Below are 13,210 nucleotides of genomic sequence, written 5' to 3'. Positions count from 1 at the left end.
CCGCCGGGGCAGCGCCCGCCGGCAGCCGCTCGTGTCTCCGGCCGGGCCAGCGCCTCAAAAGGGCGGCCAAGGGGAATCGCAGGGCCGGGACCCCCTCCGCGGGCTCCCCGAGAGGAGAGGGGCGGGGGGCTGCACACGCCCTGCTCAGGGCAGCAAACCGGAATGGACGGCGCGTCAGGGCACTGGGACGCTTGTGTTCCAGGGCACGCATACAGGTACAGCACAGGCCAGAGGGGGGTGTCCTGTTAGTCCGGTTCCAGCATTAACCACAGCTGAAACTGCCCCACTGATCCACAGGGAAGCTAGGCTGTAGTGCTCCACGAGGTGTTTCCTTTACACTGGGACAGCAGCACAGAGCAGAGATGTAGTTAAGGCTGCCAAAGCTAACTGGGACCAGTTTTTCCCTAGGAAGGTCAAGCACATAGAAGCTTTAAGTCTCACAAAACATTTCCCCCTCAGTGCTTGCTCAGCCTGGTGCTGATCTCCATCAAGGCTGACATTCTTTGCATCTGCTGCTGAAACTACTGATAGTGCTGCATGTTCTCCTACAACATCACATTCGAGGTGGAAGGCTGTGCCAGCCAGCCTTGGTTACAGAGCAACTGACAGCCCTGTGCACCCGGCAATTGATTCATCCCAACCTTTCCCCTGATGTATAGCACAAGGGGTAAAAATAAGCATTACAGCACATAAGACCTCCACCAGGTCCTACCTGTTATCAAATTTCTTTTCCCTGCACACATGATCACAGGAGAGGAAGAAATCTAAGGGGAAACAGAAGTTACTTCTTTTAACTAGGTATATACGTAATTTTTCAGTTACGCCTACGGTTACTTATTCCCACAGGCTGTTGCTACCTAAGTGATATTGCCAGCTGCCATACAGCTAACTTGGTAGCAATATCTGAGAAGAGCTAACTAGATATTCTGATGGGAAGGGACTCAAGCAGCCTCAGTTTGTCTCAGTATAAACAAATATTCTTCTAGAGTTTCATCCAAATTTCTTGCAGAATCACTTGACAGCCAGCTGCACAGGCTACTTTTCACTTCTAAAGGCTTGTTGCATGCACAAGAGTGTGTAACTGTGGAGACAAAAAGTGGTTGTAACTGATACCCTCCCTTTTCCCACCTGCTATTCCACACCTTTAACTACCAGGTCCACTCAGATGACAAAGGCAGCAATCTTTATTTTCCAATACATTAAAATTCTCATACTTAAAATACCCCAGAAACATAAAATTTTAAAAATTTAAGAGTTCCAAATGTAAGGTCCTGATAAACAGAAGAGGGCAAAAGAGAAATCACAAGCAAAATAATGTTCAAATCACCAGACAGAAAATACTTTTCCCACCTTCCTCTGGCCTCTAACCTTTAATTCCTTGCAATAACCATGGTTTCCTGGGCCCCTCTGCACTGTAACCTAGAATCCAGGCACCAGAGTGATTGTGCAAGCCAGAGGGGAAGTCACTGGAACAAGTTGCAGCTCATGTGTATGGGGGTGGCTCATCAAGTCTCATCCAACCCTCAATTAGGTGACACTGCTTTGCACACAAATATAGCTTCTTGTAACAACAGGGCTCTTCTCATTGTCATCCTTTGGGGAGGGAATGGAAGTATGAAAATCAGGCCCTGTACAACCTTTCAGTGGCTGGCAGTTTCATGAGATGGGGTGAGCAGTTCTCACAGCCCACTACCCTGTTTCCCAAACATGCATTAACACTGTTCAATTCATACTGGCTATGTGCTCAGCAGACTGCTCCACCAACAGAAATTAAATAAAATTAACCACCTAACAGGGGAAAAAAAGTAGTTGGGGAAACCGTTTTCCATCAGGTGCAAGTTACACCAGAAATGAGGCAGTCACACAACTGGAAGGACAGCAACCCCTCCTCTCAACAGCATCAGGCCATTACATTATCTCAGTTGCTCACGAAATCTCAGTTTATGCTGCAAGTTACTGAATTTGTTTCAAACTCTCCATGCTGTAAGGTTTGAAGTGTTAGCTACCAGGCTTTATTTGCCTCAGTGCTATGGGGAAACTGGCATTTTTATTCTTGAGAGGGATTTAACAGATGGAAAACAGCTCAAAGAGCAACTGATCCAACCCAGAAATTTAAGGCATTAATGATACATTCATCTTGACTCCTAACAAGCTGCATGGCACATTGCTGGCAGTTAGCATAAGCTGGCATGTTTTATGTTGGGAGAACAAGGAGCAATGCCACACTGCAGTCAGAGCCTCTGAAACAAAACCACAGGAAAAAGCAGAGCTGGGTACAAAAGAGGGCTTTATCTCCTCTGCCTCCTTATCCATTCCTACTGAGCCAAACATCATAACTTCCATGCAGTCAAGAGTTTCTGCACATCTCCAGTCCATTCCCAATGAAAGTGTTATCAAGAGTGCCACAACAGTACCAGAGACCTTGGTCTTTCTAACAGCCCCCAACTTGCAACTGCAAGCAACAGTTAGACTACTAAGGTGTATTTAGACTCTGCATCTTTAAGTACTCTGGTTAGTGGCCTCAACAGGAGTGGAAGGAAGAGGAAGGTAGGAATTTATTGAAAGGTGAAACCATGAAAGAAGGAAACAGTAAAGAGGAATCCTGTCATACTGCAACTGTGAATTTGAAATGTCAGGTGGGGACTACAGCCAGTTCAAATCAGTTGTTGCTCTTACAGTAACTAGTCAAAAGCAAGTTACAATACTTGCCATTTCACAGCCATCTGAGTTAAACTGGCTGAAAAAGTGGGAGGTTAAGATACAGGAAAATGATTTCTCTTTCTTCTACTAGATGGGCCAGAAACGGAAGTGAAAAATCACCACCAGCCTTTTAAAATAAGACTGTAGAATATTTAAGTCTTGGAGGTTACCCTAGTGGTGCCAGTAACACCAGCTCAAGGATGGCTCCAAATGAGGGGCCTAAATCAGATTTAGAAATAAAAAGGGGAAACATCCAACCATTCTCCCACATCCCCACGCTGGAGCTGCCGGCCCCACAATGGGCTTGTGGAGGTAGCATTCCAGGCAGGCTTGACATCCATAATATCCACATGCCCATCAAAGCCATTCTGGTGAGCAGATGGTTTATGAATTCTAAAGGAAACATTCTCAGTCACTTTCAAACTTGACGGAATTGACTTGGGTCGATATAGTGCCCCCACGGTAGCTGCCTCGTTTTTTCTTTGTCTTCTCATGGCGGAAAGATTTGCCTTTAGTGAATTTCAGGATATTGTTAGCCTTCTCACCCCAGTCACCAGCTGCTCCTTTCTGTGAAGGATGAAGGGGGAAGAGGAAAAAAATGCAGGTCAGCACCCAAGAGAGTAAAGGCGAGGCTTTGCACTTCATCCTACCCAGCAAACACCAGTACAATAACACTGAAGCTGATTCCACTCTCCCACACACCCCTGCCAATGCTCATGTACTTCCTAACAGCACCTCCTAGTGGAAGAAGTTCCCACCAAAAAGGCTGCCCACAAGCACACCAAGGCTGGTCTGCTGACATGTATTTGCAGAGGCTCAGTGTTACCACTCTGTGCACCACCTAGCCCTACCTTTGCTTCAAATGAGTTATCAGCAACACGGGCATCCACCTCAATCTCTTCTTCCCTTACGCGGCGGAAGGGAGAGGCTGGCTGTTAAAGAAAGCGAGATACAATAAGTGCATACAGGCACATGCTGTTCCCTTAGTGACAACCACCTTCCCTCCTTGCTCTGCAAATACGGAGCCCTGTTCACATCAGCTCAATCTTTAAGTGTTTCTCAAATTCATAATTCTTTCCCTTCTTCAGATCAGGCAGCTCAGGGATGCTCCTGTGCAAGCATATTCAATCAACCTTTACCATAATAATAAATTATTATTATATTAATAATATAATAATATGTGCACTCCCTAGGGTTCTCCAGACAAGGTTCAAGTGCTTGAGGATGGAGCAAAAATACAAATAATTCTGAGGGCCCAGCCTCCCCCCAAAACCTAAAACCAGCCTACTTGTTCATGAGGCAGAGATGCCTCTCCCACCAGTCACCACAGTCCACCCTCACTCACCCGTTTCACCTTGGGAACTGTATGTGGTGTTTTGGCTTTGATCTTCGCTTTCTTACTGTGTGGTGTCTCTGGCTCCTGAACATCTTCCCTCTTCTTTTTCTTCCTGATCATGCCTGTTAGATTTACAGCAGTAAAACTTCAAAGGGAGTAACTGCAGTGTTGGGAAAGGTAATGGCATCTCCCCCCAAGAATGCAAACCCAGTGTTGACACAGGTGTGAGAATCAGGCCCTGCATTACCGTACCCAGAAAACAGACTGCTATAACAGACACTAATAGCCATTCCAGCTCAGCAAGGATTTTGTCATCCTATCCTAACAGATAAAGTTAATTTTGTGGAATAGTGTACCTCTACATTAATGATTTAGTGCACATGACAAAGTTCTGTCAGTTGAAATTTGCCAGTTCTTGGAGTCACACAGTATGCATTTGCACACATGGCTCGTGTGTTCAAAGCTGTTCTCCTCCTGGTGGAATAAAGATTGAGACTGTGCACTGGAGCATCATCACCTCTGGTGTTCCACTCACACACAAGCTCCTCCAGCAGTCTGCCTTGATGTCACTACAATCTCATGCATGCATAGATGGCAAATGGCAACAACTGTACAGAAATGTACTTCATGTTACCACAAATTCATTGCCAACAGATATAAAATACAGACAAAAAGAAAGAATCACAACACATTGAAAACTAACCATTCCCTCTCAGTACTGCACCAGATGGCATAATCTAATAGCACATAGAGATTAGACTGAATATTGTTTAGGAAAGGCTCCTATTCATGCTCAGCTCAGTAACATGGCCTGACAAACCCACTTCCCAGACTGTAGATAATACCTCCATTGACTTTTCCAGTCTCTTCTTCAGAGCTGCTTTCACTGCTGCCACCAGCTGGCTTAGATTTCAGGTTGTTTGCTGCTGGTGTGGATGCTTTTGCTTTCTCTTTGGAGACAGTGGTCTTAGAACTGTTCTGTGCTCCTTTCCCTGCCTTTTTGGGCTTCTCATCCTCTTCACTGGAACTATCAGATGAGCTGCTGCTACTACTAGAAGCAGCCGTCTTCTTCCCCACAGCTGCTTTTGCTGCCCCTGTAGATTTGGTGGCTTGTTTCACTGCTGGCTTCTTTTCTTCTTCACTGCTTGAGCTCTCAGAGTCAGAAGTGCCTGCTTTGGGAGCTGGGGTAGAAGGTTTGGACACTGGCTTACCCACTTTGCCAGCTAATTTAGCCAAACTGCTTTTCTTTTTCTCATCCTCAGAGCTGCTGGAGCTGCTATCTGAATCAGAGCTACTTTGTGCTTTCTTTGTGGCAGCTGGTGACTTCTTTGCTGCAGGGGTTGCTGCTTTAGTTGGGGGTTTCACAGGTTTAGTTGGGGGTTTCACAGGTTTCTTGTCAGAGCTATCAGAATCTATAATAGAAAAGAAAAATGAAGGCTAAGCCCCATTCCTTCAACATGAAGCTAATATACAGATTCAGTGTTCATATGCAGTGCACTTCATCAGCTGCTTGAAACACTGCAATGAGTATTCCTGTTCAACTGCACCCTCATACCCTGCCTAGAAACACAGAGGTCTGAGTAAGCACAATGTGCATGTGGAATTCTCCCTGCCTCCCATCCTAATACCTGAGCTGTCTGAGGAGGAATTGGAGTCTTTCTTTGCTTGTCCAGTCTTGACAGCTACTTTTGCTGGTTTGGAAGCATTCTTTATCACAGGTTGTTTAGCTAGGAGCTTACTCCCAACCTTCTTGTCACCCTCAGAGCTAGAATCTAAAAAAAAAAAAAAAAAAAAAAAAAAAAAAAAAAAAAAAAAAAAGGATGTTCTTTAAGTTAATAAGCTTCTGGTGCAAGTTATTTTAGTAATAACATGTATATAACTCATGGGGAAGTGAAAAGCAAAATGGGTTGTGGCCCAAGGTTGATAACTGGCAATAAGCATTTGATGAACATTGGAATGGTCAGGGGACAGCATTCATCCTTCCACATATCTTCTTTGTGGGAGGAAGTAGAAACAAACAGTTTAAGTTCTTCACTAATGCATGCAGAAGGAAGCAGGTATTTCGAGAAGAGTACAGAATAAGGGACTGGAGAAAGTACAGGTATCACCAAGAACTCAGGGAGAAGAAACATCAAGAAAAAAAAGTTATGTGGTAAAGATCAAAGAACAGGCAAAAATTTAGGAGATAAAATTGGCAAAGCATGGAAGATGAGACAGCAGCAGCACAGTATCTCATTCTAGGTTTCTATTTTCTGTATCAGATGTGTTTAGCAGCAGTCTGAGGATGGACTGGAGACTCCTGCATACAAATATGCCTTTGTATCATGTGTCACAGCAATCTGGAATGCTAAGCCAGATCTATTCCAACATTTCTGAACACTTTAATAACAGTAATCAAAACCTTGTCCATTTGTGAGAAACTAGGCAACAAAACCATTTGTGAGAAACTAGGCAACAAAACCAGAAAACACACATCTCCTGCAGGATCTTGAAGGATCACAGAGTCCAGTGCCAGCTGTCTGCAGACAGACAGGCAGCTGCCACCCGCAGTCCCTGCTGTGGCACCAGAGACCTTGAGATATACAACAGAAGCACCTTGAACTAGGAGGGGAAATGTAGTATAGAGGGAACTTACATGGGAAATACAGCACTGCAGACCTTAAACCTGATCAACAGGAGATACAAAGCAAACAAAGCACACTGCCCCCATTTCTAGGGTCACATTAGGAGAAGGCCTCTTTTGAGTTTATTTTGAGCTTGGTATGGCAGTAACATTTTTTATTTTGGAAATTTCTCCCAAACACAATGGGATAACAGAAACCAAAAATCTTAGACACAGATCCTCAGAAAAAGTATAACCATTAACCTTCTCAGAGAAACCCAATACACACGATGCCCCACCCTTTCCATTCAGCAACATGCAGACCTTCCTGCACTTGCCAATGCTCTCACTGATGTCTCACAGTCAGACTCCTCTCTGCATAGCAGGCTGCCATTCTTCAATTTCACATCCTGTTAGCTATGGAGACTGTGAAGCTTTTGAGCTCATACACTAAGGATCTTAGCAGATATACTACTATACAGCAACCTGACCAATAAAGACATTAACACAAAAAAATCAGAATTTTATTTCATGAATTACCTGAGTCACTGTCAGAACTTGATTCAGCCCTCTTGGTAGTCACAGCTTTGTTTTGCGGGCCAGGGATTGTTTTGGCTGCTACTGCTTTTCCTGCAAAAGCAAGTTTAAAATTAACAGGCCACATCCACACCAAACCTTTGTACCAAGATCCAAACCTTTCCAGATGTGAAAAAGCACCCTTCTCAGTGCACCAGCCATTCAGTCAGCACACCAGAAGTCAAGCAAGGACCTGTCTTATTCCTGCTATACTAGATTCTGATGACTTTTCAAACTAACACGTGCAAAGCGATCCAACCTGCACAGTTTGGATCCACAGGCTGTAAACAGCGTTGCTTGGGGTGCCTTCAAATTATTCAGAAGCTTCCAGAGAAGCAAATAGAAACACAGACCAAAGTCAAATGGCTTTTTCAAGAAAACCAAAATACTGTACACACCATGTAGTACTTCCTCTGCAGCCTCCTCTTCTCACAACATACCTGCCCTGCCCTTTGGGGGCACCTGCTCTGCCTCATCACTACTGTCTGAAGAGTCACTGCTCTCAGCCTTTTTTGTAGGAGCCTTGGCAAGGCCATTCTTTGTCTTTGTAGCTTGAGGAGGCGGCACAGCACTGTACTGACCTATGAAGGGAGACACAGCATTCAGATGCCTGCATGATAATATGAGTGGCACCAGACATGTTTGTTGTAGTTAGAATAAAGCACTTCTGCTATTTGGTTCCATTTATTCCCCTTCTGTATCTACAATTAAAGATATTAGCTTATAATTTGAAAGGTTACCATTTTAAAGTACCCACCCCTATGCTACCTCCTGTTTCTGCTGTGAGTTTAACTCTCCTCTCAAGGTTCTGCTGACTCAATCATCTCTGCATAGGTTTTCTCTGCACTTTCAGAAGAATGGGAGCTTGTGTTGCCAAACTTTTTGAGAAAAAATAGAGATGTCAATTGTTGACTGGTTTTGTTTACTGCCTTCTCAAATCCTCTGGCTAGAGAATCAGAGTTTCCATGCTTGATCCTCCACTCAGATCAGCTCTCTACTGGAATCCTAAAAGCACTATACTATATTGAGCAGAGGCCCATTTAACCCAACAGCTGGACTGCAACTGAACAGCCCTAGGTACTTTACAAAAAACTTAAAAAGCTTAAATTGCTTCAGTTAAAGAATAACTAAACCAGTGACAAATTACTTCCCAAATCCTGGCAGACAGGAAATCTGAAAGAACATACTTAAAGGCTCCCTGAATAAAAGACATGCAGCAAACCAAGCAGAACCTGTCAGAACCTCTCACTCCACACACCCCTTGCTGAGGGAGAAACTGAATTCTAAACTTAGCTTACCACCACCAGCATCACCTGGAACCTTGTGTGCAGCAAGACTTGCCTGTGCCCTGCACACACTTCTCTCGGGACAGCGGGACCAACAAAAAGCATACCCCCCCGCCAAAGCAGCAATGGTATTTAGTACTTACCAGACTTCGGCTTTTGTTTTGCAGGTGGCTTTTCATTGTCTGAGCTATCAGATGAGTCCTCACTACTGGAACTTTCCTTGGCACGTTTGTTTTTCCCTGGACATGCCTGAGTGGCTGCAGGTTTTGGCAGAAGTGATTTCTTGGGAACAGCCTTATCATAAGAAGGAAAGAAATATACAAAAAGGAAGTTACAGGAATCTTTTGGGGACAACTGGATGTGGTTCATTTAACTCTTTGCCTCACGTAAGAGAGCAAATTTTGAGGACAAAGGGAGAGAGATTAACAAAGACTCTCATGCAGATTTTAGGAAACACATGAGCATCATGACTTTTCTGGCCACTCTGCTGTTATTTTCTGCCACGTGAATCCCTAACGAGGAGCTCCTCTGACTAAGGGGCACAGAACTGACTGAAATAGTAGCAACTACCACTTGATTAAACACAACTATGATTATTTTTGTGTTGCAGAAAACATTTTTAAACACTCCCTAGTGGAAAACTCAAAGTTACAGATAGCTAAGCACAAAAGCGTCACAAAGAAGTGAACACATAATGGAGACTACAATATAGTTATGACACAATGAGACGTTTTCCTGTAAAAGGAGCAGAGGAAGTGGTAAGGAGGTATCAAGGAAGAAAGCCAGTGCACAGAGACGTGCTAAAACGCATAATCCCACTGTATAAAGGAAAAGGAGGTAGGAGAGCCAAAAATACTGTGCCCAGCATCTGTATAGTCTGTGCCTTTGTCTACACATTTCATGAAGCCTGCAAGACAGAGATACACCCAGTTTTACTAGACTTCTACAGTGTTAAGTTTTTCATGGTCTAATTTACCTTCTTTTGTGCAGTCTTTTCCTCATCAGAATCTTCACTATTGCTGCTACTGCTTGCTGCTTTTCCATTGACTACCTTGGTGGCTGCCTGGGCAACTTTACTTCCTTTTGAGATAAGTAAAAAGGGACTTTAGAAAATATGCTATGGTAGATGAGGGGTAATTACATTCAGCATAAAGTATCATAGAGAGAAGAACCACAGGAAGCCAACAGGGCTGATTAAAGCAATATTGCAAAACTGTTGTTTTATCCTACTGAAGCTTAGAGGAAGTTTTCAGAAAACTGTCCATTCTAGCTCATCAGAAGTTCCAGGACTAAAGGCTAAGTAAAGATCTCTGCTTTTTGAGGGGAAGACATTGGCAAAAGCACAACTTAAGGTTACTCATTACAGCTATTTATGCAAACAGTGCAGCATCTGGGAACCAAATGATTTATTTGCAATCAGTTCTTCACCTCTTCCATGTCAGAAGCAGACTGGATTGGAGTGCAAATGGCAGTGACAGCAGATTTTCAGACTGCTGTGTTAACAGATATGCCTTTGTGTGGAGGTACAGCCCCCGTCACTCCTCCCCTGTCTTTTTTGGTTTTGCGCTTTGACTCATGATACACAATAAGAGGTACCTGATTTAGGTGTTGATGGTTTTGGTGGCTGTTTCTTTGGTGCTTCTTCATCTGAGCTGCTTGAGTCAGAGCTGGAACTTTCTGCTTTCTTCTGAGGCTGGATTTTGGTTCCAGCTGGCTTCACCACAGGTTTTGCACCTTTCTAAACAGCAGGAGAGAAAACTGATTAGCCCTTTCAGCCATGAAAAGAAAAAAGAGGCTAATAAGTGAGACATACATACAGAGTATAAACAGACATCTTTCACAGGTTACCATTTTGACTTGGAACCACCACTCTGCCTAATGGTTAGGGCCTGAAAATCCCTGGATAACGATTTTGCTCTGGGAAACCTCCCAGCAGCCCATGAGAGACTTCCTTTGCACCCCAGACTCCAGTTCTGCATGGCACTGTTCTCTTCCTTCTTCAGATAACACTGTTTTAAAGACTGAAAATACTGACTGGACAACTCTGGCTGGTCTCGTCTAGTGTACCTGACAGGAAGCTTCCTTCCCCCTTAGTTATCAAGACCGTGACTGCAGCAAAAAGAAGGAAAGAGAAGATTCTCTTTTTATATATACACATATATGTTAAAAAAATATCAGGTTTCTTTGAGTAATTGTAAAAAAATCTCTCTCTGCAAAAAAGTAAGCCCTGGCAATCATAAGATAAAAGGAAGGAACAGACTACAATATGAAACAAAGTGAGTGCTGGACATTAAATTAATTTTTCATGGGACCAGTCCAAATGGCACACCACCCACTACAGAAATGTCTTCTTACATTGCACCTGCAGCAGTCTAGGTACTTCATAGCTCAGGAAAGGTGAGTCCAACTTCAGAGAGAATTCTGCTCATCAAATTTGCTATTATCCATCACTGTCAAACATGCATTAAAGATGCTGGAAAGAAAAGCTGACCTTTGCTGGCGGCTTCTCCTCCTCCGAGTCTGAATCATCACTAGAGTCCTCACTGCTGCTCTCTGCCTTCTTGGCTGGAGGAACTGTTTTTGACTTGGGCACAGCTGCTGCTTTAGCTGCAAATAAGGGACAGCACACACTGATGATATGTGAATCCACAACTTTCATGAATCTCTATCCTGCAGTAGTATGTATACAGGCAAAAGCATATTCTAAAGTCATTAAACCATGACTGAAGTTCATCACTGACTGTTTCTTGAGCAGGGTGTGGCAGAAGACTCCAAAATGGGTAGGCAACAGGATAAAACCCACTCTAGATATTATCTCTGTCGCATACACACTGAAGAGCAGACTTCTATCACCAAAAAGGACACTCCATAAGAAAAGCGTCCCCACAACTGTGGTAACATTAACTGTGTCTGCACACCTTCCAGCTTACAAAAACTTGCTGAAAAAAATCAGACTTCCAAACAGAACCACCATAACATTGTGTTAAAGTTCCTGACACTTTGCTTAACACGTTTTAGCCAAATCTGCCCCTTCCTGGTTACTGACTGCTTTTTAATAACGTGGAGCAAAAGAAATAATTTTGCCTTAAATTACATTTGTAGCTGTCCTTATCAAATAAAAATCATATCTAGGTTCAAATTCAGCTTTAGGATGGCTCAGTTGAAGACCAGTTTTATTTCCGTGTCTCTCCCTCCCCCTGTCTACTCCATCTCTCCCACAAGCCTACTGCAATATATAGACAAACTCATATACACTGTGATTAAGGCAAGGTGTAAGAACAATTCCAGATAAAACGGGAACAATATAGCTCAACACATACCAAAGAGCAGGGAAAGGATGTATTTTTTGATAGCACTAGGACACAGCCTTGAGATAAAGGAGGGTAGCAACCTCACACAAGCAGCAGGTGAGCAAGGATGCTTGGCATTTCTCTGGAACTCGAGGATACACTGTACAACTGCCCTGCATCAAACAGGTCACGGTGCTCACCAATAGTGGAGTCTGATAAATTCTATAGCCATGCAGGAGTCTTGTCAAATTATCCATATTTTAATAAATGTGAAAGCACTTATAAAACCTAATCAGTTTTCCTACAATAACAAGATAAGAAACCATCCTTTAAAACTCTCAGTGAAACTTGAGAGTCTCTGGAAAATAGCACAGGAAACAAATCATGAGGTAGCTACCTCCCATGAAGAGAGTACCAGCCCAATCTACATGCACTCAAAACCAAATTTCACTCAATATTTAAATCAACACATAGTTCGAATGTGCTGAAGCAAGTAGGAGTAACTTTGACGTCCTATCACAGGTGTTTGGAAGGCAGAACCACAATACAGACAAGGAAATTAAGGTGCTACTTAAACAGCACCTTCAAAACTCAATACAGCCCAATGACTTCACCAGTCTCAGCCAAAAGAGACAAACTGAATGACTAAAACCTTCTAGCAGACAAAAACCCTGATATGCTTAAATTATACCTGGATGAAGAAATCATCCCTTTGCTAGGATGAGCATACCTTATATGCCACGGGCAAAAGACCTACCACAAACAAGATCAATCGATACAAACCCAGTCTTTGAGAGCTACTGAAGGCTCTCAAATGAGTTGCCGAAGCTGAGCTCTATAACCGGGTGAGGAGCCCGTGTCCAACACAACCCTGGCCTGCCCAAGGGCCGCTCACAAACCCCACCTGGTTTCTTGGCCGGGGGGGTCTCGTCTTCCTCGCTGGAGCTGTCATCGCTGCTGGAGGGCGACTTCCTCTTCGCCTGGGGGCCGTTGGGAACGAGCTTTCTCTTCTTGGCCGCTGGAGACCTACAAGGGAGAAAGGCTGAGCCGGGGACTACGAGGCGAGGGCCGGACGGCAGCTGGTTCCGGACGGAGCCGGGCAGCGCGGCGGAGCTTCCCTCCCCCTCGCCCCCGGGCCCGGTAAGCGCGGCCCCCGCCACCAGAAGGGCACTTACTTCAGCCAGTAACTGAAGATGTCCAGGAGGGATGCTGCGTTGGGGTCCTGCTCCTTCTAAACCAAGAGAGAGGCCGCGTCAGTCAGTCAGCCAATCAGTCAGTCAGACAAGCACCCAGCCCCCGGGCCGCCCCCCGGGCCGCCCCCCCGCTTACCGCCGCCGCCTCCCTGGCGAAGGCACGCGCGGCGCCCTCGAAGCGGTTCTCGCGCAGGAAGGCGAGCACGAAGGGGAAGAGGTCGCTGGGC

General features: G+C 44.5%; 1 protein-coding gene across 1 annotated transcript in view; it reads right to left on the bottom strand.

Moving 5' to 3' along the window:
• Positions 1 to 1,168: 1,168 nt before the first annotated feature.
• The window catches only part of NOLC1 (nucleolar and coiled-body phosphoprotein 1), a 12,216-nt gene continuing 174 nt past the window's right edge, over positions 1,169 to 13,210 (bottom strand). The window contains exons 2-15 of the mRNA XM_026851470.1: positions 13,120 to 13,204; positions 12,966 to 13,021; positions 12,695 to 12,816; positions 10,992 to 11,107; positions 10,097 to 10,238; positions 9,477 to 9,580; positions 8,644 to 8,794; positions 7,655 to 7,795; positions 7,179 to 7,268; positions 5,665 to 5,808; positions 4,882 to 5,448; positions 4,046 to 4,158; positions 3,552 to 3,632; positions 1,169 to 3,267 (exon numbers count right to left, since the gene is read on the bottom strand). Of these exons, the coding sequence (XP_026707271.1) occupies positions 3,109 to 3,267; positions 3,552 to 3,632; positions 4,046 to 4,158; positions 4,882 to 5,448; positions 5,665 to 5,808; positions 7,179 to 7,268; positions 7,655 to 7,795; positions 8,644 to 8,794; positions 9,477 to 9,580; positions 10,097 to 10,238; positions 10,992 to 11,107; positions 12,695 to 12,816; positions 12,966 to 13,021; positions 13,120 to 13,204 (2,071 nt within the window). The 3' untranslated portion in view covers positions 1,169 to 3,108. The remainder of the gene's footprint in view (positions 3,268 to 3,551; positions 3,633 to 4,045; positions 4,159 to 4,881; positions 5,449 to 5,664; positions 5,809 to 7,178; positions 7,269 to 7,654; positions 7,796 to 8,643; positions 8,795 to 9,476; positions 9,581 to 10,096; positions 10,239 to 10,991; positions 11,108 to 12,694; positions 12,817 to 12,965; positions 13,022 to 13,119; positions 13,205 to 13,210) is intronic.

Source organism: Athene cunicularia (genome assembly GCF_003259725.1).
Source record: "Athene cunicularia isolate RWA chromosome 6 unlocalized genomic scaffold, athCun1 chr6_part1, whole genome shotgun sequence".
Classification (NCBI taxonomy): domain Eukaryota; kingdom Metazoa; phylum Chordata; class Aves; order Strigiformes; family Strigidae; genus Athene; species Athene cunicularia.
This window is presented reverse-complemented; position numbering and strand designations above follow the sequence as displayed.